The sequence below is a fragment of the Brassica napus genome, chromosome A5 (genome assembly GCF_020379485.1).
Source record: "Brassica napus cultivar Da-Ae chromosome A5, Da-Ae, whole genome shotgun sequence".
NCBI classification, from domain to species: domain Eukaryota; kingdom Viridiplantae; phylum Streptophyta; class Magnoliopsida; order Brassicales; family Brassicaceae; genus Brassica; species Brassica napus.
Genome location: NC_063438.1, coordinates 1,446,003 through 1,464,569, shown reverse-complemented (window position 1 = coordinate 1,464,569; position 18,567 = coordinate 1,446,003). Strand labels below are relative to the sequence as shown.

Below are 18,567 nucleotides of genomic sequence, written 5' to 3'. Positions count from 1 at the left end.
ACAAAAAAAAAATAGTTTTATGTTTTTAAGTCGGTACAAATCGGTTCTTAACGGGTCGGGTTTGTTTGGGTCTGGGTCTATTCAGGTCGGTTCTTTTTGGTTTTGTTTTTTTCGGATAAAAGAAATTTAGACCCAAAAGATAATTGTAAATTTTCGGTTCGGTTTCGGCTCTGGAATAAACATCTGGACTTTATTACTAAGTTGGGCCTTCGAAGACTCTCTTAATGGGCCGAAAGATACATATACGTTAATGGATTAAAGTGGAAACATTTTAGTGGGCTATGTTCCACAGTTGAAACTTGAAAGCGACAGACCAAACGTGTCTTCTACATCTTCATCTACTTAGCTGCGTCTGCCTGCCTTTTTGGTCTATATTCATTTTGCCGTGTGCGAGAAAGAGTCAGAGTCAGGTGAGTGAATTGAGAAAATGGAGAGTGGTCTAAGCGAGATCGGAAGCACGAAGATGTTCGATGGATACAACAAAAGATACAAACACAACAGTGAGACACTTGGCTGTTCCATGACTTTCTCCATCTACTTCCCTCCTTCCTCCCACAGATCCCCTGTATGCATATATCTTCACTACTTTGATCTCAATTCATTCATACTTATTTAAAGTTTTGATTTTTATCTTCATCATCATCCACCTGTTATATAAAGTTTTGATTTTTTTATCTTCATCATCATTCACCTTTGCCCTTTGTTGTTTCTTATATGTCTCTAAGCTTAAAGAGTTTACCGTTGCGTGTTTTGTTTGATTGGAAGGTGCTTTACTGGCTTTCTGGGCTCACCTGTACAGACGAGAACTTCATCATCAAGTCCGGAGCTCAACGTGCTGCTTCTACTCACGGCATTGCTCTCGTTGTTCCAGATACTTCTCCAAGTAAGCCACACTCTTTTACATTTGTCTTTGTAAACAGTCTTTGAGCTTTTGTATCTTTTTAACATTTTTGTGACGGTTTTTTGATATTGTAGGAGGACTTAATATTGAAGGTGAAGCAGACAGTTACGACTTCGGTGTAGGTATGTAATATAGTATTTAGTTACTTGTTGTAATGAAGGGTGATTCATTTGTTCTTTCTTTCCTGTTTGGTTTGGAGTAGGAGCTGGATTCTACCTCAATGCTACTCAGGAGAAGTGGAAGAACTGGCGTATGTATGACTATGTTGTCAAAGAGTTGCCTAAACTCCTGAGTGAGAACTTTCCTCAGCTTGACACAGCAAGAGCTTCTATCTCTGGACATTCCATGGGTGGACATGGTGCTCTCACTATTTACCTCAAGAACCTCGACAAGTATAAGGTATTAATTCCAATTTACAATGCTTGGAACGTGAAGATGATATATTTCAACTTAAATCACTTTATATGTGTTGGCATTTTCAGTCTGTGTCTGCGTTTGCACCAATCGCCAATCCCATAAATTGCCCATGGGGACAAAAAGCATTCACTAATTATCTAGGTGACAACAAGGCTGCTTGGGAGGTACATAAAAAAACAATCTTCAATATGTATATAAGCGCCACATTACAGTGATTTTCTTCTTTATGAAACTCAGGAATACGATGCCACTTGTCTTATTTCAAAGTTCAACAATCTCTCTGCCACAATTCTAATTGATCAGGTAATAAAAAATCCTCTTACATCATGGTCTTCTTCTTCTTCGTCTTTCAGTTGTAGCTTATTAAAACTGAGGTAAGTGGTCCATCCAAATGCAGGGAGAAAACGACCAGTTCTACCCTGATCAGTTACTGCCCAACAAGTTTGAAGAGGCGTGCAAGAAAGTGAATGCGCCGCTCTTAGTGCGTCTGCAGCCAGGATACGACCACTCCTACTACTTTATTGCCACTTTCATCGAAGATCACATCAGTCACCATGTTCAAGCCCTTGAGTTGTAGCTCAGCTAGGCATCATCCAGCTTTGCCTTTGTCCAAATATTAGTAGCAAGTGAACTTGTAACGTTTTGTGTTCAATAACTGCTCTGTGTGGTGTGTTTGTCTACAATAATAAAATAAATTAAATCTCCAATTTATTGTATTCCGAGCGGTTTCAGAGTTCAGACACATTAGAGCATGATTAACCCAACAACCCTATTAAGGTCTCTTAGTGAATTTTTTAATAATAAATGTAAGTTAAGAATTTAATTAAGAGACATCATCATTTTCCTCCTCCAATGCTAGTCTCTTAATAAGGGTTCTTAAAAAAATGCATTATCTCTTCTATTAGTTCATAATCACAAACCAACAGAAAACTAAAGCCAACATTATGAAACTAGTTTTCAGAAAATGAATAACATTGTAAACGAATGTAAACATTACAAGCAAAGATGAGCAAACAACAAGAGTAAACCTTTTGCAACATGAATACATGATGTTGAAACAAGCCAGAGAAAATTTCTGAAAGGTGTACACAAAAGATCTTCTTTAGGTTTTACAAAAGACATCCACAATTACAAAATCACAAATCGAAAGTGTGTTGTTACCTTCAAGACCTTGAGCTTCATGCTCCCGTAGAGGAGACCCACGCTAAACGCCGAAGCACGAGCCACCTGATCAAACTCGTCACCATCTGTTACATGTGCCTTGTCAAGCTTCTTGTAAGATGGGTTTAGTTATCTGCAACAGACATGAAAAAGCAGTCAAACCTTGTTCACAATCAGAGCATGTAACAAAGCTAGGAGAAAAGCAAGAAACTCACATAGTTTTTTTTCAATCAAAGATGAAACCTCACATAGCTTAACACACATGTACAATCATGGTACATGTACTTGTCAATCTTCTTTGACACTTAGTATTTCTTCAGGCGAGTGGATCTTGGTTGGTTTCCTGATGATGAAGCCATCCTTCACAAGCTTTTGTTCTGACCTGTAGTTTTTTTCAAAAACAAAGAAACATCCTTTTTAAAAAATCAGGGATTAATATCCATTCTATAAGCAATACAGTAATCAACAACAACTCAGTAGGAACTCAGGCAAATAAAAATGATGCAAGTATCAAAACCCATATATACTGTGATCAACTTAACAAGAAAGCAGAGCAAGTAATTTTTTGAATGTTGCTATTAGTTGAAACGAATGTTGCTATAATGAGTTTCATTCCATCATTCAGCTTTTTACCATTCGAACTGCAAACAGAGCAAGTTATCACAAACATCCTAACACCAAACTGCCAATCACATCAAAACAAAATGTCAAAGTCTCTGAAGATTCTTTCTTCTTACACAAAAACATTGTACAAGCTACGAAGAGCAGAGGTTGTGTAAGTACCCAATCCGCAGCAGCCTGAAGGGTAACATGATCACCCCATTCTCCAACGATGGCTAACGCTCTGTGGGTGCTTCTCCGATCTCCATTTCTCTAACGATGGAGGCGGAGACGGTGGAGATTTCTTCTTACGCTTACGGCGAGAGAGATCGGAGCTCGAGCTCGTTGTCGTCTGATGATTAGAAAGCGGAGAGATGGAGTCCATTCAATCGCTGATCAAGTCAGAGGTGATGGATCGGAATCAAGGATCCGTATTAGACGAATCGAAATTTCAAAGAAATGAATATAATCGAGAGATGACTAATGATTAGTTTTTACCTTTTTTGTGGAGAACGGAACGTAACGGAGGAAGAAGAGATGAGGTACAACAGCCACCAAGAGAGAAAGAAATCAGAGAGCCATCTAATGTGAAGAGAATTCACCGTCGAGAGAAAGCAGAGAAGAGAGAAAGCAGAGAAAGAGACGAAACTGCTGCAAGCTTGGACACGTGTCTCACAAGAGACGTTCCTTGCTTCTCCTAATCAAGAGACGTGTCTTTGATAAATCAGTATTTTTCTTTTATTTTTAATGCTAAATAACATAAGAGACTTGCTTAAGGGACCCCGTTAATCCTGCTCTTAATCTTTTGGATGTGTTACACCAAATCAAGTTTTTTCATTTCTTTAATAGTTTTGAATGTTTTACATGAGGTACAATCCGTAAAAAGCAAACAAACATTTGTTCAGTTACATCACTTTCCCTTTTCAAAATTGGGAACAAACAATTCTCTGTAACCCAGTGGATCACTATATAGCTTGTGACACCCAAAGAGTTTAGAATTCTACCACCAAGGAGACGAGCTTCTGTATGTCCTCTCGCTGTGCCTCCAATATCGCCTGACTGGACTTGTCTGATATGGAGAGGTGGTGCTTGCTTCTGCAGCCTTTCTGCTTCTGTAGCTTTCTCTAGATGCCTTTGCTTTCCTAATTTCTTCCTCAAGTTCATAGTCCGACCTCTGTTGAAACACAAAACGTGAAAGTCTTAGGATATTTATATTCCTAGTAAGTTGTTGCCTTGCTGAGAGAAAGCAAACCTTGGTTGGGTCAGAAAGAACTGAATATGCCTCTCCAATCATTTTGAAGAGCCTATCTGCACCCTTGTGAACCTCTTCTAATATCTCCTTCAGCCACGGTCCTTCGCTTTCGCTTCTGACAAGAATCTGTGCAGCCTGAGTATACATCAAAGAGGATAAATCAGAACGTGCAAATACTGCTTTACAACATTGATCATCAAGCAGCAGATATTACCTTGTCTGGGTGATGCCTAAGAGCTGCTTTCCTGTATGCCTTTTTGATATCAGCAGCAGTGTCAGATGCCTTCACTCCCCTGCAGCAAATTAGCAAAACGAGAAAAAGAGAGAAGCATGAATGTCATCAGCATACAATTATACTGGAACTACATGAGTAAATGCTAAAAGTGAACATACATGATGAGGAAGAAATCAAGAGCAATGCCCTCTTTAGATTTTTCTTCCATCACAGACAACCGTTGACGAGCCTGCTTTAACTCTTTCCTGATGATTGAACGATCAGCAGATGTCTCTGACGTTTTTGTCTTCTCACCATTTTGCTTTACGAGAATGCTGATAAGCCTCTTGAGATCACTAGCTGCTTGATCATAATCTCTAATCATCTCATGTAATGTGGCTCTCCTGGAAACTGCCTAAAACCAGAAAAAAAAACAAACAGGAATGAGCTTTTATAAGGATTCTGTTCCATCTCAGAGAAAGGTTCATGTGTCCACATACCTTTGTGTAGTTCTCATCAAGAGCCATGGCAAGACTACAGTCGGCAATTGCATCAGCAATCTGGACTAAGGCTTGATTAGCAGCCGCACGATTGCAAAAGCAAATAGCTGCAAACGGGCGTGAGTCAACGTTTCTTGATAATGCTGCAGTATACTGCTCTACTGCTTCCAGATACTTTCCTGCCCGAACAGCTTCATTACCAGCGTTCTGAAATATGAAGAATTGTGTTAAAGACAACACTATACCACACAGAATATTAAGAATCACTTGAGTGCCATCATAGAGCATACCTTGTAACGTAAAAGTTCAGATATGGTGGCCACTAAAGAAGCTGGTGAGTCACGACACTCTTCCTGATTCCTAACGAGCAAAAAACAAAGAGTTTTCAGCAAGGATCACACATAAAGTTAAAACACGTTCACTATAGCACAACATAGACAAAGTGATTATTACTCATTGCGGCTAGATCCCACTTGCTGCAGCTTTTCCAATGTATCAAGAGACATCTCAAGGTTTCCCAAGTAGAAGTGCGACTTGGAAACCATGTTCCATCTCCAAACCATTAGTGAGTGATGCTTAGACCCTATGCCATCAGGCCCTGGTGAGACAAAATTCCTCTCAGCTGTCTGAAGGGTATTCTCACAAAGCTCTATCACCTCTTTATAACGCCGGATCTGAAAGAAAAAAAAGTGACGCGGAAGCTCAGTGACAACAAATTTTTAATTAATGAGAGCTGAAAAGGAAAGACGAGGTACCATTAACATGGCCTCCGCCTTCATCTGAAGAAGCTTCTCTGAGCATGAACTAATTGACAAGGCATTAGTTATTGGAACCAATGCGCCAGATGCGCCATCAGGTGTTCTCTTCTCCAAAAATATGGATGCACTGTTCGTATAGTCAGCTACCCTCTGCCAGTAAGTTAAAATAAACAAAAGTATTCAATTAGAAACCAACAGAGTTTTGTGCTGATACATCACATTGTTGGATGAATAAACATCCTAAGAATTTTATCACAAATGAACTGATATAGTACAAACTTATATTGATTGGAGCATGGTAGATAAGTGATCTAGCTGAAGAGAGAAAGCATACTTGGGCCTGTTGTAAACCTTCAGCTGATTCTATAGTAGTTCGTCGATCCAAGCAGACACTTGAAGAAGATTCCATGCATTTATTAAAGTATTGCACTGCTGATCCAAGTTCCCCCAGCACAAGATAGCAACTAAAGCAAGCACAAAAGAACATTTTGAGTACATCAAAGGATACTAAGTTCATTTATTCAAAGGATATGATTCATACGAATAAAAACAAAACAACTAATCTGAAAAAGTATGCCATAAACTTACTTTGCAGCTCTCATATATGCTTTAATGTAGGTTGGATCAAGCGAAGCAGCCATGTCACAGTCACTTATAGCCTCCCTCAATCTCCCAAGAGAAATCCTTGCTGCTGCGCGGTTACCATAGCAAAGCGCAAGAGGCTTTACAGAGCACTCTGAGCTCTCACTTGACGAAGAGGATGAATTAATACCATGAGTGTAACATTCCTCGGCTTTACGCATATCACCGTTTTTGTAGGCTTGATTTCCCCTTGATAACAAAGAAATTACTTCTCTCAGTTCTCGGAAACATAAAGTATTCAAAGAAAAAGGCTGTTAGAGTTACCTTAGTCGCCAAACCTCACATTCACCAGGCATCACAGATGCAGAGGCTGGCTCCTGTTTGGCTTGATTCTCTTGATTGTTTCGCATGGTAGTGTTGAGATTCTTTTTGGGAAAAAGGTTATTAACTTTCCTCCTGTATTTCTTCACAGCATGAAGCTTTTTAGTTGATGTTTCTCCCTGAGAGGTGGACGCTGAGAAAGAAAACTGCGGCATCCGATCCTCTGCCGTGAAGACAGATGGATCCCTGGCATTGGTAGAGCAATGTGAAGGATGAAGAGGAGTTTCTGTAGGAAACTGATTGCTTGATTTCTCGCCTTCATAAGGAGAAAAATCCATGGGTGAGGAGTATCCAGGGGAGCTGAGCTTTTCTTGAGACTCATTACCCTTAGAAGCCTGATCCTTGCATAGATTCGGCTCATGCTGTTTCTTTTTTCCCTTGACTTTGTTTGATCTCTGGTCCTTGGATGAACGCTTACTTCTCACATGTACTGGAGTTCTGCCCATTTCCGGAAACAGACTGCTCTTAAGCGAAGAAGGATCACACAATGGTACTTTGAAGTCGCCAAAGGTAGTGCTTGTTAAGTTGTTTACGTGGATAGTATCCGGATGAAAAGCTGGTATTTGATTATCAGCTGCACTATCACTTTGGCGAAAACCATTGGAACTGAAAGAACATGGCCTTGATGCTGCTGCCGCGCCTTTACATTCAGCATTACCTTTACCAGAGCTGCCAAAGATAAATGCAGGAGGCGCGTTACTATATTCCCTTGCTCCCTCACTGATGTTAAGCTTCTTCATCATCTCAGCATGCAGGTTCACTTCAGAATCATCATCTCTAGTTTCACCATCACCATCACCATTTTGCGCACTGTCAGGCTTTCTACAAGTATTAGGACAAGCTTCTCTTCCAGTTTTACCACTCTCCGCATCTGAACGTCTGCTTTCACTACACGGTGTGGACTCCGAACCAAAGACAAAGTCACCTACAGGTGTGCTAAATTCCTCCTCATCAGACACTGGAGTTACTGCGGCATTACCTGGAGTTGTAGTAGCTTTTACATCAGAACCGTTCCCATAAGCCCCAAAAACAAAAGACTTATCTTTATCATCATCCCCAGGTGACTCACCATTCATATGGAGACTACCTACAAAACCCACAAAAGAGAAACTATCAAAATTGGATCTTTAAGGCAATCAAACACTGCAGAGACGTTACAGAAACACTCACCTTTACTTGGCTGCGCAAACGGATTGAAACCAGGAGGAGTCTCGCCGGAAAAGGAGGAACCTTTCACCTTTCTACCGTTCTTCCTCACTTTGACAAGCCTCGGCTTTTGCCGGCTCTTCGTCTTCTGCCCTGAACCAGCTTCAAATCCGAAATGGAAGGAAGAGGAAGGGTCCATGCTTCGGTGATCACTCTCCGGGAAAAATGCAGAGTCGGAAGAAGGGTTGAAGAAAGGAGAGACCTTTTCAACAGGAGGAGACCCAATCTCTACTGCCGCCGCCGCCGGAGACATCCCAGAAAAAATAAAAGTTCGAAACTTTCGAAAATCGAAGTACAAAGTTTTGAGCTTTAGAAATGAATCAATCTGGAAAACGAATCTCCTTTTGATTTGAAGTAGTTGTGTGTTTTAGGGTTTTGTGGGTGAGGGGTTGCTTATTACGAAACTTGCTTCCTCGCCATTAACCAGGAGCGTCTTTGCTTCGCCTGAGGACCGGACCGCCCTGGAAAAAAATAAATAAATAAAGACAGTATAAAATAATATTATTATACACACGTGTGTATTGTATGTGTTACTTCACACGTGAGTGTTTTTTTGTTTGGTTAGACTAAAGACATGGAATCCAGACATTTCAGGACATCATAGACAAGACTAACATGTTGTAGTGTAGCAAAAAAACATGATCTTTTACTTGTTGGGAAACTAGAAACAGATGCTTGCTGCCTGAATTGTTATTAACCTTTTGTGAAGACATTTTTTGTAGGCTTTCATGGATCCTATACAAAGTCCCAGTTTATTTCATTTGTTGAAGAATTTAAAAAAAAAAAAAAAAATCAATTTCACTCTCTTGCTGCTTATTTTTTGATACCTTTGAATGTATGTTTCCCTCTTGGCTTATTGAAGTTGAATAGGGATAGGATATAACTGTGTTGCCTTTTGGAAGATTCTGTGACCGGGTGCTAGAATAGCCAGAGGGTCATACTCATGTTTCCTCTTTGCAAATGTTTCCCATTTGTTCCCAAAGTGTGATCTCCACTCTCTTTGAGTCTCATAGTGAGGCAAATACTGCTTCACATCCATGTTTGCTTCTTCACAGAAGTTAAGCACTCTTTGGTTTTGTCTCAAAAGGTGCTCTAAATCATTTTGCAATGCAGAGGGGAGAAAGGCCACGAGGTAGAATATATCTTCACTAGGAGTGATCATAGATGTATGTTTGTTCCAGCTGAAAACACACATAAAAACTGTTAGTAATTTTGCTTTTTTTTTTTCGGACTCACTGCAAGTAGTTTTGCTCACTTACTTAGATTGGTTAACTGGATAAATAAGGATAGGGCCATTGTTGTTGCTTGTGAGAATGTTGTTAAAAACTTCTGTAGCAAATTCAAATATGCTGCTCTTGGGAACAAGAAGATTCAGCCAGGGATGTGGAACCTCCCATAAACCCTTAGCTCTAAGTTTTATCTCCCCAAGATGCACACGGTCCAGAAACTCTATGTATGGCACAACAGATGAGAACAAAGTAGATGGTATATAACTCAACTCTGAAAGTAACTTCTCAGTTTCCTGCAGGGAAACCACTCTTGCTAATGTTAGAAACCAATGATTTGATCTAAGAGAGTATATATAGTTTGCTTTCACATCTCACCTGATTCATAGAGTTAGCTTCTTCCTTGTTGAAATATTTCACCACTTCTAGACAGTACAGAGTTTTACCATCAGACTTGAACTGGCTTGCCTCTGTGGAGTCATTGGGAGTGAATGATGACCTCCAGTTATTGAGAAGATCTGTTCTATTGATTGTCACAGATCCTTCCACGAAGTCAAAACCTTTCTTTTTCGAAATCAGGTGTTCTTGGTCCCTTGAAAATGTAGAGAAGTTTGAATAGAGTACCCTGATCCATTTAACCTATTTAAAAAATTATTTCACTATGTCAGGAAACTAGTACTTATAATCATATTGTGTATATGTTATGGCTAGGACTTTACCATATGTGGTGCTGGTCCAAGAGAGATCCGTGCCCGTGTGATTATGCCAAACTGTCCAAGCCCTCCAAGAACACTGTGGAAAAGCTCAGGATTCAGCTTCTTAGAACAGGTCACAGCTTCTCCTTTGCCTGATTCAATACGTGAAATATATTATCTAATCTTTCTTTGGTGACTACACACTCTTATTTTAATGTCAAAATATATTTTAAGTGTTCAGAGATGCTTTGCAGGTGCATATATATAGTATGAATGAAGTTACCTGTGACAATCTCTAGCTGGTAGACATTGTTGATTTGTGGTCCATGCTTAAACGCTTGACCACTGATTCCAGCGTTAGATAGAGTACCTCCAACAGTCAGATGAAGGTAGTCTGTCCATGACTTTGGCGAAAGACCGTGTTTAAGAGTCTCCCGTAGAATGTTGATCCATAGTTCACCACCTGAGACATCAACATACGGTTGTGTCCCTTTGTAAATCTTGATACCATCATGACTTGGAAGTGACTCCATGTTGATGACAACACCTTGATGAGCTAGAGCTTGTCCTTGAAGCGAGTGACCATGGCCTCTGGCTGCTACTGTAAGATTTGAGGTGGATCCCAGGTGTAAGATATGTCTCACCACTGTTGAGATATCAGAAACTGACTTGGGATGGAGAATTGCCAAAGGTGGGAACTGGTATCTGTTGCCAAAGTCCTTGGACGCATTGTGGACATCATCAAAGGTTATGTAACCCTCTAAATCGAGTGAATCTAATGAGGAACGAGTATCTGAATGATTGGAACAAAGATTGGTTCTGCCTGGTATACAGCTAAGAACCAAGATCATGAAGATTCTGAGGAAAGTCTTGTTGTTTTGTCTATGGAACCGTAAGGATGAGGTCAATCTCATTTTTTACTTTCTTGAGAGATATTGAAAAGACTGAGAGGAAGGAAGTAGAGGTAAACTTAGTAGAGAAGGGAACTTATAGGAAAGGTTTTGGGCGGTACAGTCATATAACTTGTGTTCTGGTTACTTGCCATTACTTTGTTTTGTCTCTTGTTGTTACTTAAGATCTACTTACTGTTAGAGCATGTATAGTACAGTAGGGCCCTTACTTGTCTCTCATGGTACTTGAGCTCAGGTTGAGGAAAGAGAGTCTTGACCATTGTTGCATCAGTTTATCTTGTCAGTTTCTTGCAGCATTTGAGTTTGACTATTAAGCTTGGAACTACGTCACACCCTCTTAGGACCACACATCATCATTGGCTATTATTCTTTGCAGGATGGATGGAAAGCTGTCTGAAACACATGATGTGGCCAAGAATTAATTTTCCAGATTCTTTGGAGAATATAATAATTTGTTGCCATATAAATGTTCCAATCACAGCGTGACCGATACTATTCACGTGTATCTTTTGTTGCCACAGGTTCCAGAATGACATATTATAAAGTGGGCATATAAAAGATTCTAATAAATTTTATCAAAAAAAAGAAAAGATTCTTATTATGTTCTATTGGTGGTACATGACATACCAAGTAAGTCCTTGTCATGATTTTCCTTCACGAGTAGGTGATATGTGCTATTTGCGCAGAATTATCTACACAAGGACAGTTCAAAGAGACATAAACTGAAAAAAATCAATACAACTGTGGTACTTACAAGAAAGATAATGTGCATATATAATGTTGACTTTGTGTTGTGTCTTGTAATCGTATATGTCAAGAGCCAAAACGATTCAAACGGCGGTGAATCAAGGACATGAACCCTCCCTTTCTCTCCGGTATTTGTCAAAGGCCGTCGTATTTAGATGCTTCACTGGGGCATTCGGTTTTTACGGGTTTAGGGTTTTGGAAAAGTGTCACTGACTGAACCAAACTATGTTTCGGTTCGGAACTCGGATTAGCGTTGGTGTTGAGGTCGTAAGGGTTGAGTGGTGTGCCAAGTAATCGATCGTGCAGTTGGAGTTGATCAGACATGGATCCACAAAATAATGAAAGAAGGCTTTGGTTGTTGTTGGAGTTTTGGTGTTTGTGTGTGTTGTATATTTACAGAGTAGAGTGAGTGAGAGTGAGAGTGGGAGTGATAAGTGTATTTATAGACACTGTTAATGTTGCATGAGTAAACAAATTCGTTCCTAACAATAATATTTCTCAAAGTTTCGAATCCGTTTCGATTCTCCAACACGCGTGCGTTTTTCATAACGGTTGATTTTTTATGGAAAATTGAGTATATTTATTAAGACCGGCGTTTTTCGTCTTAACAGTAAGTTTAAAAAAAAGTTTGAGTCTATTTATTAAAACCGGCGTTTTAACACGGAAGTACATTGTCCTAACGGTAATATTTATTAAGACCGGGATTTAAGTTTTAACACGGAAAAGTACATTGCCAAATTTCTAACTTTTTAACTCTTTTTACTTTATTACTAGGTATTCTCCCGCACATGCGGGCATAGCGTTTTTATAGATATTTATCTGTTTATAAATATTAAATCAAAACCAACATAATAAATTATTAATTATATTTTTAAAAAGATAAATCAAACATTAAACTTTATATTTCATAATAAACAAATATTATTTCAGATAAAAACATAACATATTTAAGAATTATTGTATGTTTTAAAAATATATTTTATTTTTGAGAATTTTATTATATTTACTTATAGTCAATTATCAAATATAACATTCATTTTATAATATAATATTATTTTCAGATAACAACATAATATATCTAAGAATTATCTTATGTTTTAAAACATGTTTTTATTTTTGAAAATTTTATTATATTTATTAATAGTCAATTATCTAATATAATATATAAATATAATAGTATTAATAGAAATTCGTTTTTAATTATTTATATTTTAGATAATTCTTATTATTATTAATTTTAATCATTTATTTAATCAGATATATTTTAAATTCATTTTTATTTTTGACTATTTATATAATTTATTCATTAAAGGTATAAACGATTTATTATTAATTTTAATCACTTTTTTAGTCGGATAGATTTGAAATTCGTTATTATATTTTGACTTATTTATATAATTATTTATTAAGGGTATAAACGATATTAACCGCTCTAACTTTTAACGTGAGAGTTCCGTTGCAAAAATTTACTTCGCAAATAATAGTATAGATGGGGCTTTCTAAATATTTTGTCAATATACGAAGCCCATCCACTGATAAAATATAAAGCCCATTGAGGCTCAATTGAATCAAAATTCGTGTTTAACCCGGATCCATCGGAATTGTAAAGTTCGGCTTCTTCGCTTCTCTTCCGTTTTGCTACTCTCTCCGGCGAGAAGAAGGTAAGGAGAAGATAGCTTCTTCCGATTCCAAAAGTCTCTCTCTTTTCAATTCTCTTTGTTTCTCAGCAAGTCAGAGTTCTAATCGTTCGTTTGTTGATTAGGTTATCGTTTTCTTCCTCGGAAAACACAAATCTCAGATCAGCTGCGAAGTCTCTTTTCGTGTTCAGGTTTCGAAGATAGTAACACAATTCGAAGATTCCTGGTATAAAAATCTATCCTTTATAGACATAAGTTGGTGACAGTGAATCTTGATGCCTATATGCCTGTTAACTGTTCGTTTAAATTCCCAAGAGAATATTTAGTGGTCGTATTGTACAATGCACTTCCTTGAGAAACTGAATCTGGAACTTTCCTTTTTCTTGTTGGCTTTGGGTTTCCTTTTTCCTTATTTTTTCATGTTTATCGTAATTTAGTTATAATTCCTTTTCTTACAAGGAATAGGGTTTTTATTAGTTAGCTATATAAACAAACGATCCCTTGACTTGTCTTGATTATTAATCTAGAGAGCTTTGGTGATCTCAATCCGTAACGCTGATAAATTCTTCACCTTTACTATCACTGCAGGCGTCTCTGCCATTAGTACCAATGGTTCAACATACTCCACTTGCACGCCGACCTGCTTTCAGGCCACCACAAAACGGTGGAGCCAAAGCAGATGATGAGCGTTACGTGATATCTGAAGAGAGCAGGCAAGTCAGAGAAAGACAAGAAAGGGCAATGCAGGAGTTGCTGATAAGGCGCCGCGCTGCTGCTATGGCAGTGCCGACGAACGACAAATCCGTTAGAGGCCGGCTTAGACGGCTTGGGGATGCCATTACTCTATTTGGGGAACGGGAGATGGAGAGGAGAGCTAGGCTGGCTCAGCTTATGGCTAGGCTTGATGTCAGCGGGCAGTTGGATAGGCTGCTTCGAGCTTACGAAGAGGAAGTGGAAGATGAAGAAGAAGAAGAAGTTCAGTACCTTTTTTTCACTGAGGGGCCAAAGGAGCTTAGAGAGGCTAGAATAGACATTGCTAAATATTCTATCAAGAGAGCTGCTTTGAGGGTTCAGCGTGCGAAGAGGAGGAGGGATGATCCTGATGAGGATGTGGATGCAGAGACGGAGTGGGCTTTGAAGCAGGCTAAAGGCATGGTCCTTGATTGCAGTAGCTTTGGAGATGATCGTCCTCTTACTGGCTGCTCCTTCTCAAGAGATGGAACAATACTTGCCACGTGGTAATATCTCCTTCTCCTTCTCACTCTCAACCATATACTTTTATATAGTTTCACATTCGTTTAGTAAATTTTTTGTTTTTTTTTCTTTGGCTAGTTCTCTAAGTGGAGTTACTAACTTATGGGAGATGCCTCAAGTTACAAACAAGATCGCTATCTTGAAAGATCACAAAGAGCGTGTAACTGACGTAGTCTTCTCCCCTGTGGACGATTGCCTAGCGACCGCTTCTGCTGACCGAACTGCAAAGCTGTGGAAAACCGATGGAACGCTCCTACAAACTTTTGAAGGTCATTTGGACCGTCTTGCGCGTGTTGCCTTCCACCCATCGGGGAAGTACCTCGGGACGACGAGCTTTGACAAAACATGGAGACTGTGGGATGTAAACACAGGAGCAGAGCTGCTTTTGCAAGAAGGTCACAGTCGCAGCGTCTACGGAATTGCGTTTCAGCAGGAGGGGGCATTAGCAGCATCCTCTGGGCTTGATTCGCTTGCACGGGTTTGGGATCTACGCACTGGTAGGAGTATTCTGGCATTCCAAGGACACATCAAACCGGTAAGACCAAGTTTTGTTCCTTTAATCCTCTTTCGTAGCTAAAAGCGAGAGCATTTACTAATCTCCTCTGCCTTTACAGGTTCTCTCAGTGAACTTCTCTCCGAATGGGTATCACTTAGCATCTGGTGGTGAGGATAGTCAATGCCGTATATGGGATTTAAGAATGAGAAAGTCATTGTACGTTATACCAGCTCATGCTAACCTCGTGTCTCAAGTGAAGTATGAACCACAAGAAGGCTACTTCCTGGCCACTGCATCATACGACATGAAAGTCAATGTAAATACTCTTCTCTAGTCCCATGCCTAAAGTCTTTTTTTAGTAACAATCTTTTGTTACATTTGCTTATAGTTTGATTCTTTTTGTTTATATCAGATATGGTCAGGCAGAGATTTCTCGCTTGTTAAAAGCTTAGCAGGACACGAGTCAAAAGTCGCCTCTCTAGATATCACTGCAGATAGCTCGTGTATCGCAACTGTATCACATGACCGTACCATCAAGCTCTGGACAAGCAATAGCAAAGAAGAAGAAGGCGGAGAAACAATGGACATAGATCTCTAGCTTCTTTATTCATCATATTTCGCATGAAGGATTTAGAGATTAACTTTTTTACATAGAATCTATAAAAGGGTATTGATTTGTAATCTTGTTGAGGATTATCCAAACTCAGGATTATGATACATTGTCTGAACTTTGTTCTCTAAGATACTGCTTGACACCATGTTAACAAAAACAGATACGTAGCTATATCAGATTGTACAAGGAACATAAGTTATGTTCTGTACGTGTGATTTGTCTCAAGAACACAGAGGGACAGAATCTTCTAAAGCCTCTTCAGGTTGCAAATTTATTTGTACCAACCAGCTAGAAAGTGTCGAAGTAAGAAACAGAAGGCACACGCCAGAGCCTGTAGTACAAACAAAGCAGAGTATCACAAAACCAATAGCGGTTATATTCATTCTATAAAAATGGTGATGAACATGTATCTTGAGAGCTACCTGGAAGACAAGAAGATGGATGCAAAGAGACTTTTCTGACTTAGGACCAAACAACCTCAAGTAAACGTTGACGAGTGTCCCGTCCTTTGTTCCGGTCAGTAATCCGGTTGCAGGATCAAACCTGTATGTTCCAAAAAAGACAAGTTGAGTTTATGTGTCTGTTCTTTAATCAATCCACAAAGATGGTTTACCTTGGGAGACGATGGCGTGGACATTTCACAATGCCAGCAAGCTGAAGAGATTATATATAGTATGTTAGATGGTTAAACACATGAGTTCACAAGATTATAAAGTACGCTGGAGAAGAGTGTACTTAGATATGAACCTGAGGAAGCGACAACAGAAAGTTCAGAACTTGAGGAAGAAAGAATATAAGGAGGGTTTCACTGCATTCAGAAGAGTAAGATGGCATGGTAATTAGTTGCAGGATCATACACTAACTAGATACATGATGCAAATGATGAATCTGAGCATCAATAATAAGAATATAAAAGGAAAATATTTACTATGATGTGTTTATAAGAAGGCAAATAGAGTTGATAGCTTCCATGTAATACCTGAAGTGACCCAAAATGCCAACAACTGCCATAGTCATTCCGGCAAAGACTGTGTAAGTGTCTCCAACAAAAACTGAAGAAGGATACCTAACAACATAAGATGCCATGAACTGGTCAGAGAAAAAGCATTACTTCAACAAAAAGAAAAAATAAGTTTAAAATAGTTTCTTTACCAATTGAAAGCAAGCAATGCTAAGGATGTCGCCATAAGCGGTTGAGTAAGGTATATAGAAAAGGCATGAGCTTGGTGATACTCAGGATCAGTAGATGATCCGATTTGCATAACGTTGTGTATCAGGATCTACAAGTAAACAGGGACGCATCACATCTCAACCCAAAAAGGAAACAGAAAGAGAGAAATTCAGAGATAAAAGACTCACCGCAGCGGCAGTAACAACAGTTTGACCAATCTCAAGGCCATTCAAACCAGCGTGAATGTTAATAGAGTTTGTACAAAAGACGGCAAGTAACCCCATATATAACTTATATATCCTTCCTGTAACATTGAAACATCTATTGACCTAATCATAATCATGATACCTTAACATGGTAACATGCAACAACAATCAGTACCTAGATCAAGCACTTCCAAGCCAACATAAGAAACTAGAGGTTTCGGTATAACAATAGTTGTATGTCCAGCATAAGCCATCAGCAGTGGAAGTGTAGCAAAAGACGGCAACACAAGTTTCCTGTTGTTTTAAAATTAACAAAGAGTCATGTGAATATCATCAAAACAAAATACAGAAAAAAAAAAAAAAAAGAACTTACACTCTCCAAGGCACATCAAGAACATCATCTACAAACCCAAGCAAAATCATGAAGCAGATAGATGCAAGTGCTGCATTATACTCCACAAGCCACTACACATAATCACCAACCACATTCAAGAACATAGATAAAGACCATGATTTATACAACTTAACTTGGTTATAACTTTTCTAAATCGATTCAAATCAATTTAAATTAGTCTAAATGTAAAATTAAACAACAATGTTATACAAATCCACAAATTTGTCAAATTTCTTTTGTCATGTATATTGAATTTGATGATTCATCCGAATAATTTTATAATTAAACATAGAAACTAAAATATCTTATATAAACTAATAGACCCAGATAATCCGTCTAATCGTTAGTACTCTAAGTGCCTTGCACTTGCACAGTGGATAAGGCAAATCAGCACAAATTTGTCAAATTTCTTTTATCCGAATAATTTTATAATTAAACATAAAAACTAAAATATCTTATATAAACTAATAGACCCTGAGTAATCCCTCTAGTTGTTAGTCCTCTAAGCGCTTAGTTACCGCCTAGCTAGCTATTTCTTGCACAGTGGATAAAGCAAATCAGCACAAGGTGAAGTAAGCACACTTACATTAGAATCTTCAGTGAAATTGAAGTACTGAAATATAATCGCCACGATCAAGAACACAACACCAACGACAATACCCAACGACTCAGGCCTGTAATAACGAAAAAAGACTCACACTTTAATCTCCAGAATACATATTGAAAAGGAAGAAACTTTCGATCAAAAGACTCACACTTTAACCTCTCCCTGAGGCGTGCCTCGCTTGTTGATATCGAAACCGAACATGTTACGCCTCAGAACGTATCTGGCGGCGACGGGGATCATCTTGAGCGTGACGAAAAACCCCACCAAGCTCAGCGCGGCGTTGATGAGGACGGAGCGTTTCAGCTCGGCGTCGACGGTGTAGTGGAAACAGAGGAGGTAGAGGTGGAGCGAGCAGAGGAGAGTTGAGATCACGAAGATCGATCCCAGTTTCGGAGGGGATAGATGGAAGACGTTGTTGTCGGGAGTGTTCCGGGTTGTCTTCTGATCCGATGTGTCGGGTTTAGTGGAGATTGAGGTTGGAGAAGGTCGCTTACGAGCTGCCATGGCGGATCTGTTCGGTTGAATTCGTTTCCCCCGCGTCTGATGAAGAGCAAGTTCTGCCTTTAGGCGTCATGGAACCAATAGGGATCTGCCACTTGGGTGTAATACGACACCGTGTCATCCACGTATGATTATTT

General features: G+C 39.1%; 5 protein-coding genes and 1 long non-coding RNA gene across 6 annotated transcripts; 2 read left to right on the top strand and 4 right to left on the bottom strand.

Annotated features, from left to right (window-relative positions):
* Positions 1-356: 356 nt before the first annotated feature.
* Positions 357-2,034, top strand: LOC106450663 (S-formylglutathione hydrolase-like). Its single transcript, XM_013892374.3, has 7 exons — positions 357-565; positions 766-883; positions 976-1,023; positions 1,104-1,300; positions 1,384-1,482; positions 1,556-1,621; positions 1,716-2,034. The coding sequence occupies exons 1-7, from the start codon at positions 428-430 to the stop codon at positions 1,893-1,895; spliced, it is 846 nt and encodes a 281-aa protein (XP_013747828.2). The 5' UTR covers positions 357-427; the 3' UTR covers positions 1,896-2,034.
* A 215-nt stretch (positions 2,035-2,249) lies between these two features.
* Positions 2,250-3,781, bottom strand: LOC106430540. Its single transcript, XR_007339478.1, has 4 exons — positions 3,578-3,781; positions 3,263-3,471; positions 2,695-2,861; positions 2,250-2,612 (listed from the first exon to the last, which is right to left on the bottom strand). It is a non-coding gene; the product is annotated as an uncharacterized LOC106430540 (long non-coding RNA).
* A 110-nt stretch (positions 3,782-3,891) lies between these two features.
* On the bottom strand, positions 3,892-8,429 carry BNAA05G02250D (inactive TPR repeat-containing thioredoxin TTL3). Its single transcript, XM_013892372.3, has 12 exons — positions 7,937-8,429; positions 6,710-7,853; positions 6,392-6,634; positions 6,138-6,267; positions 5,801-5,953; positions 5,499-5,719; positions 5,336-5,405; positions 5,046-5,252; positions 4,725-4,960; positions 4,546-4,624; positions 4,332-4,466; positions 3,892-4,253 (listed from the first exon to the last, which is right to left on the bottom strand). Exons 1-12 carry the CDS (start codon positions 8,223-8,225, stop codon positions 4,080-4,082), a joined length of 3,081 nt encoding a protein of 1,026 aa, XP_013747826.2. The 5' UTR covers positions 8,226-8,429; the 3' UTR covers positions 3,892-4,079.
* Positions 8,430-9,227: 798 nt separating this feature from the next.
* Positions 9,228-10,985, bottom strand: LOC106396215 (cytokinin dehydrogenase 1-like). Its single transcript, XM_048779500.1, has 4 exons — positions 10,177-10,985; positions 9,918-10,045; positions 9,577-9,837; positions 9,228-9,494 (listed from the first exon to the last, which is right to left on the bottom strand). The coding sequence occupies exons 1-4, from the start codon at positions 10,805-10,807 to the stop codon at positions 9,228-9,230; spliced, it is 1,287 nt and encodes a 428-aa protein (XP_048635457.1). The 5' UTR covers positions 10,808-10,985.
* Positions 10,986-13,168: 2,183 nt separating this feature from the next.
* LOC106450664 (U4/U6 small nuclear ribonucleoprotein PRP4-like protein) lies at positions 13,169-15,696 on the top strand. Its single transcript, XM_048779499.1, has 6 exons — positions 13,169-13,212; positions 13,314-13,414; positions 13,777-14,426; positions 14,521-14,977; positions 15,057-15,254; positions 15,351-15,696. The coding sequence occupies exons 3-6, from the start codon at positions 13,798-13,800 to the stop codon at positions 15,534-15,536; spliced, it is 1,470 nt and encodes a 489-aa protein (XP_048635456.1). The 5' UTR covers positions 13,169-13,212; positions 13,314-13,414; positions 13,777-13,797; the 3' UTR covers positions 15,537-15,696.
* Positions 15,597-18,485, bottom strand: LOC106396654 (UDP-N-acetylglucosamine--dolichyl-phosphate N-acetylglucosaminephosphotransferase-like). The gene is made up of 11 exons (XM_013837113.3): positions 18,078-18,485; positions 17,909-17,996; positions 17,302-17,393; positions 17,104-17,222; positions 16,911-17,026; positions 16,704-16,831; positions 16,531-16,617; positions 16,299-16,359; positions 16,165-16,205; positions 15,974-16,094; positions 15,597-15,882 (listed from the first exon to the last, which is right to left on the bottom strand). Exons 1-11 carry the CDS (start codon positions 18,431-18,433, stop codon positions 15,823-15,825), a joined length of 1,269 nt encoding a protein of 422 aa, XP_013692567.2. The 5' UTR covers positions 18,434-18,485; the 3' UTR covers positions 15,597-15,822.
* Positions 18,486-18,567: the final 82 nt, after the last annotated feature.

What these genes read in the sequence shown, in the direction of transcription:
- LOC106450663 (XM_013892374.3), top strand. Translation starts at nt 428, where the DNA reads ATGGAGAGTGGTCTAAGCGAGATCGGAAGCACGAAGATGTTCGATGGA. An exon ending in TGTTCCAGATACTTCTCCAA is followed by an intron (nt 884 to 975) that starts GTAAGCCACACT and finishes TTGATATTGTAG; the next exon opens with GAGGACTTAATATTGAAGGT. An exon ending in CCACAATTCTAATTGATCAG is followed by an intron (nt 1,622 to 1,715) that starts GTAATAAAAAAT and finishes ATCCAAATGCAG; the next exon opens with GGAGAAAACGACCAGTTCTA.
- BNAA05G02250D (XM_013892372.3), bottom strand. Translation starts at nt 8,225, where the DNA reads ATGTCTCCGGCGGCGGCGGCAGTAGAGATTGGGTCTCCTCCTGTTGAA. An exon ending in AAGGTTTACAACAGGCCCAA is followed by an intron (nt 5,954 to 6,137) that starts GTATGCTTTCTC and finishes ACTTACTGGCAG; the next exon opens with AGGGTAGCTGACTATACGAA. An exon ending in AGGCGGAGGCCATGTTAATG is followed by an intron (nt 5,720 to 5,800) that starts GTACCTCGTCTT and finishes TTTTTCTTTCAG; the next exon opens with ATCCGGCGTTATAAAGAGGT.
- LOC106396215 (XM_048779500.1), bottom strand. Translation starts at nt 10,807, where the DNA reads ATGAGATTGACCTCATCCTTACGGTTCCATAGACAAAACAACAAGACT. An exon ending in CCAGCTAGAGATTGTCACAG is followed by an intron (nt 10,046 to 10,176) that starts GTAACTTCATTC and finishes GTATTGAATCAG; the next exon opens with GCAAAGGAGAAGCTGTGACC. An exon ending in TTGGACCAGCACCACATATG is followed by an intron (nt 9,838 to 9,917) that starts GTAAAGTCCTAG and finishes TTTTTTAAATAG; the next exon opens with GTTAAATGGATCAGGGTACT.
- LOC106450664 (XM_048779499.1), top strand. Translation starts at nt 13,798, where the DNA reads ATGGTTCAACATACTCCACTTGCACGCCGACCTGCTTTCAGGCCACCA. An exon ending in TCCAAGGACACATCAAACCG is followed by an intron (nt 14,978 to 15,056) that starts GTAAGACCAAGT and finishes CTGCCTTTACAG; the next exon opens with GTTCTCTCAGTGAACTTCTC. An exon ending in CATACGACATGAAAGTCAAT is followed by an intron (nt 15,255 to 15,350) that starts GTAAATACTCTT and finishes TGTTTATATCAG; the next exon opens with ATATGGTCAGGCAGAGATTT.
- LOC106396654 (XM_013837113.3), bottom strand. Translation starts at nt 18,433, where the DNA reads ATGGCAGCTCGTAAGCGACCTTCTCCAACCTCAATCTCCACTAAACCC. An exon ending in CTGTTGTTACTGCCGCTGCG is followed by an intron (nt 16,832 to 16,910) that starts GTGAGTCTTTTA and finishes GTTTACTTGTAG; the next exon opens with ATCCTGATACACAACGTTAT. An exon ending in TTCTGTTGTCGCTTCCTCAG is followed by an intron (nt 16,206 to 16,298) that starts GTTCATATCTAA and finishes TAATCTCTTCAG; the next exon opens with CTTGCTGGCATTGTGAAATG.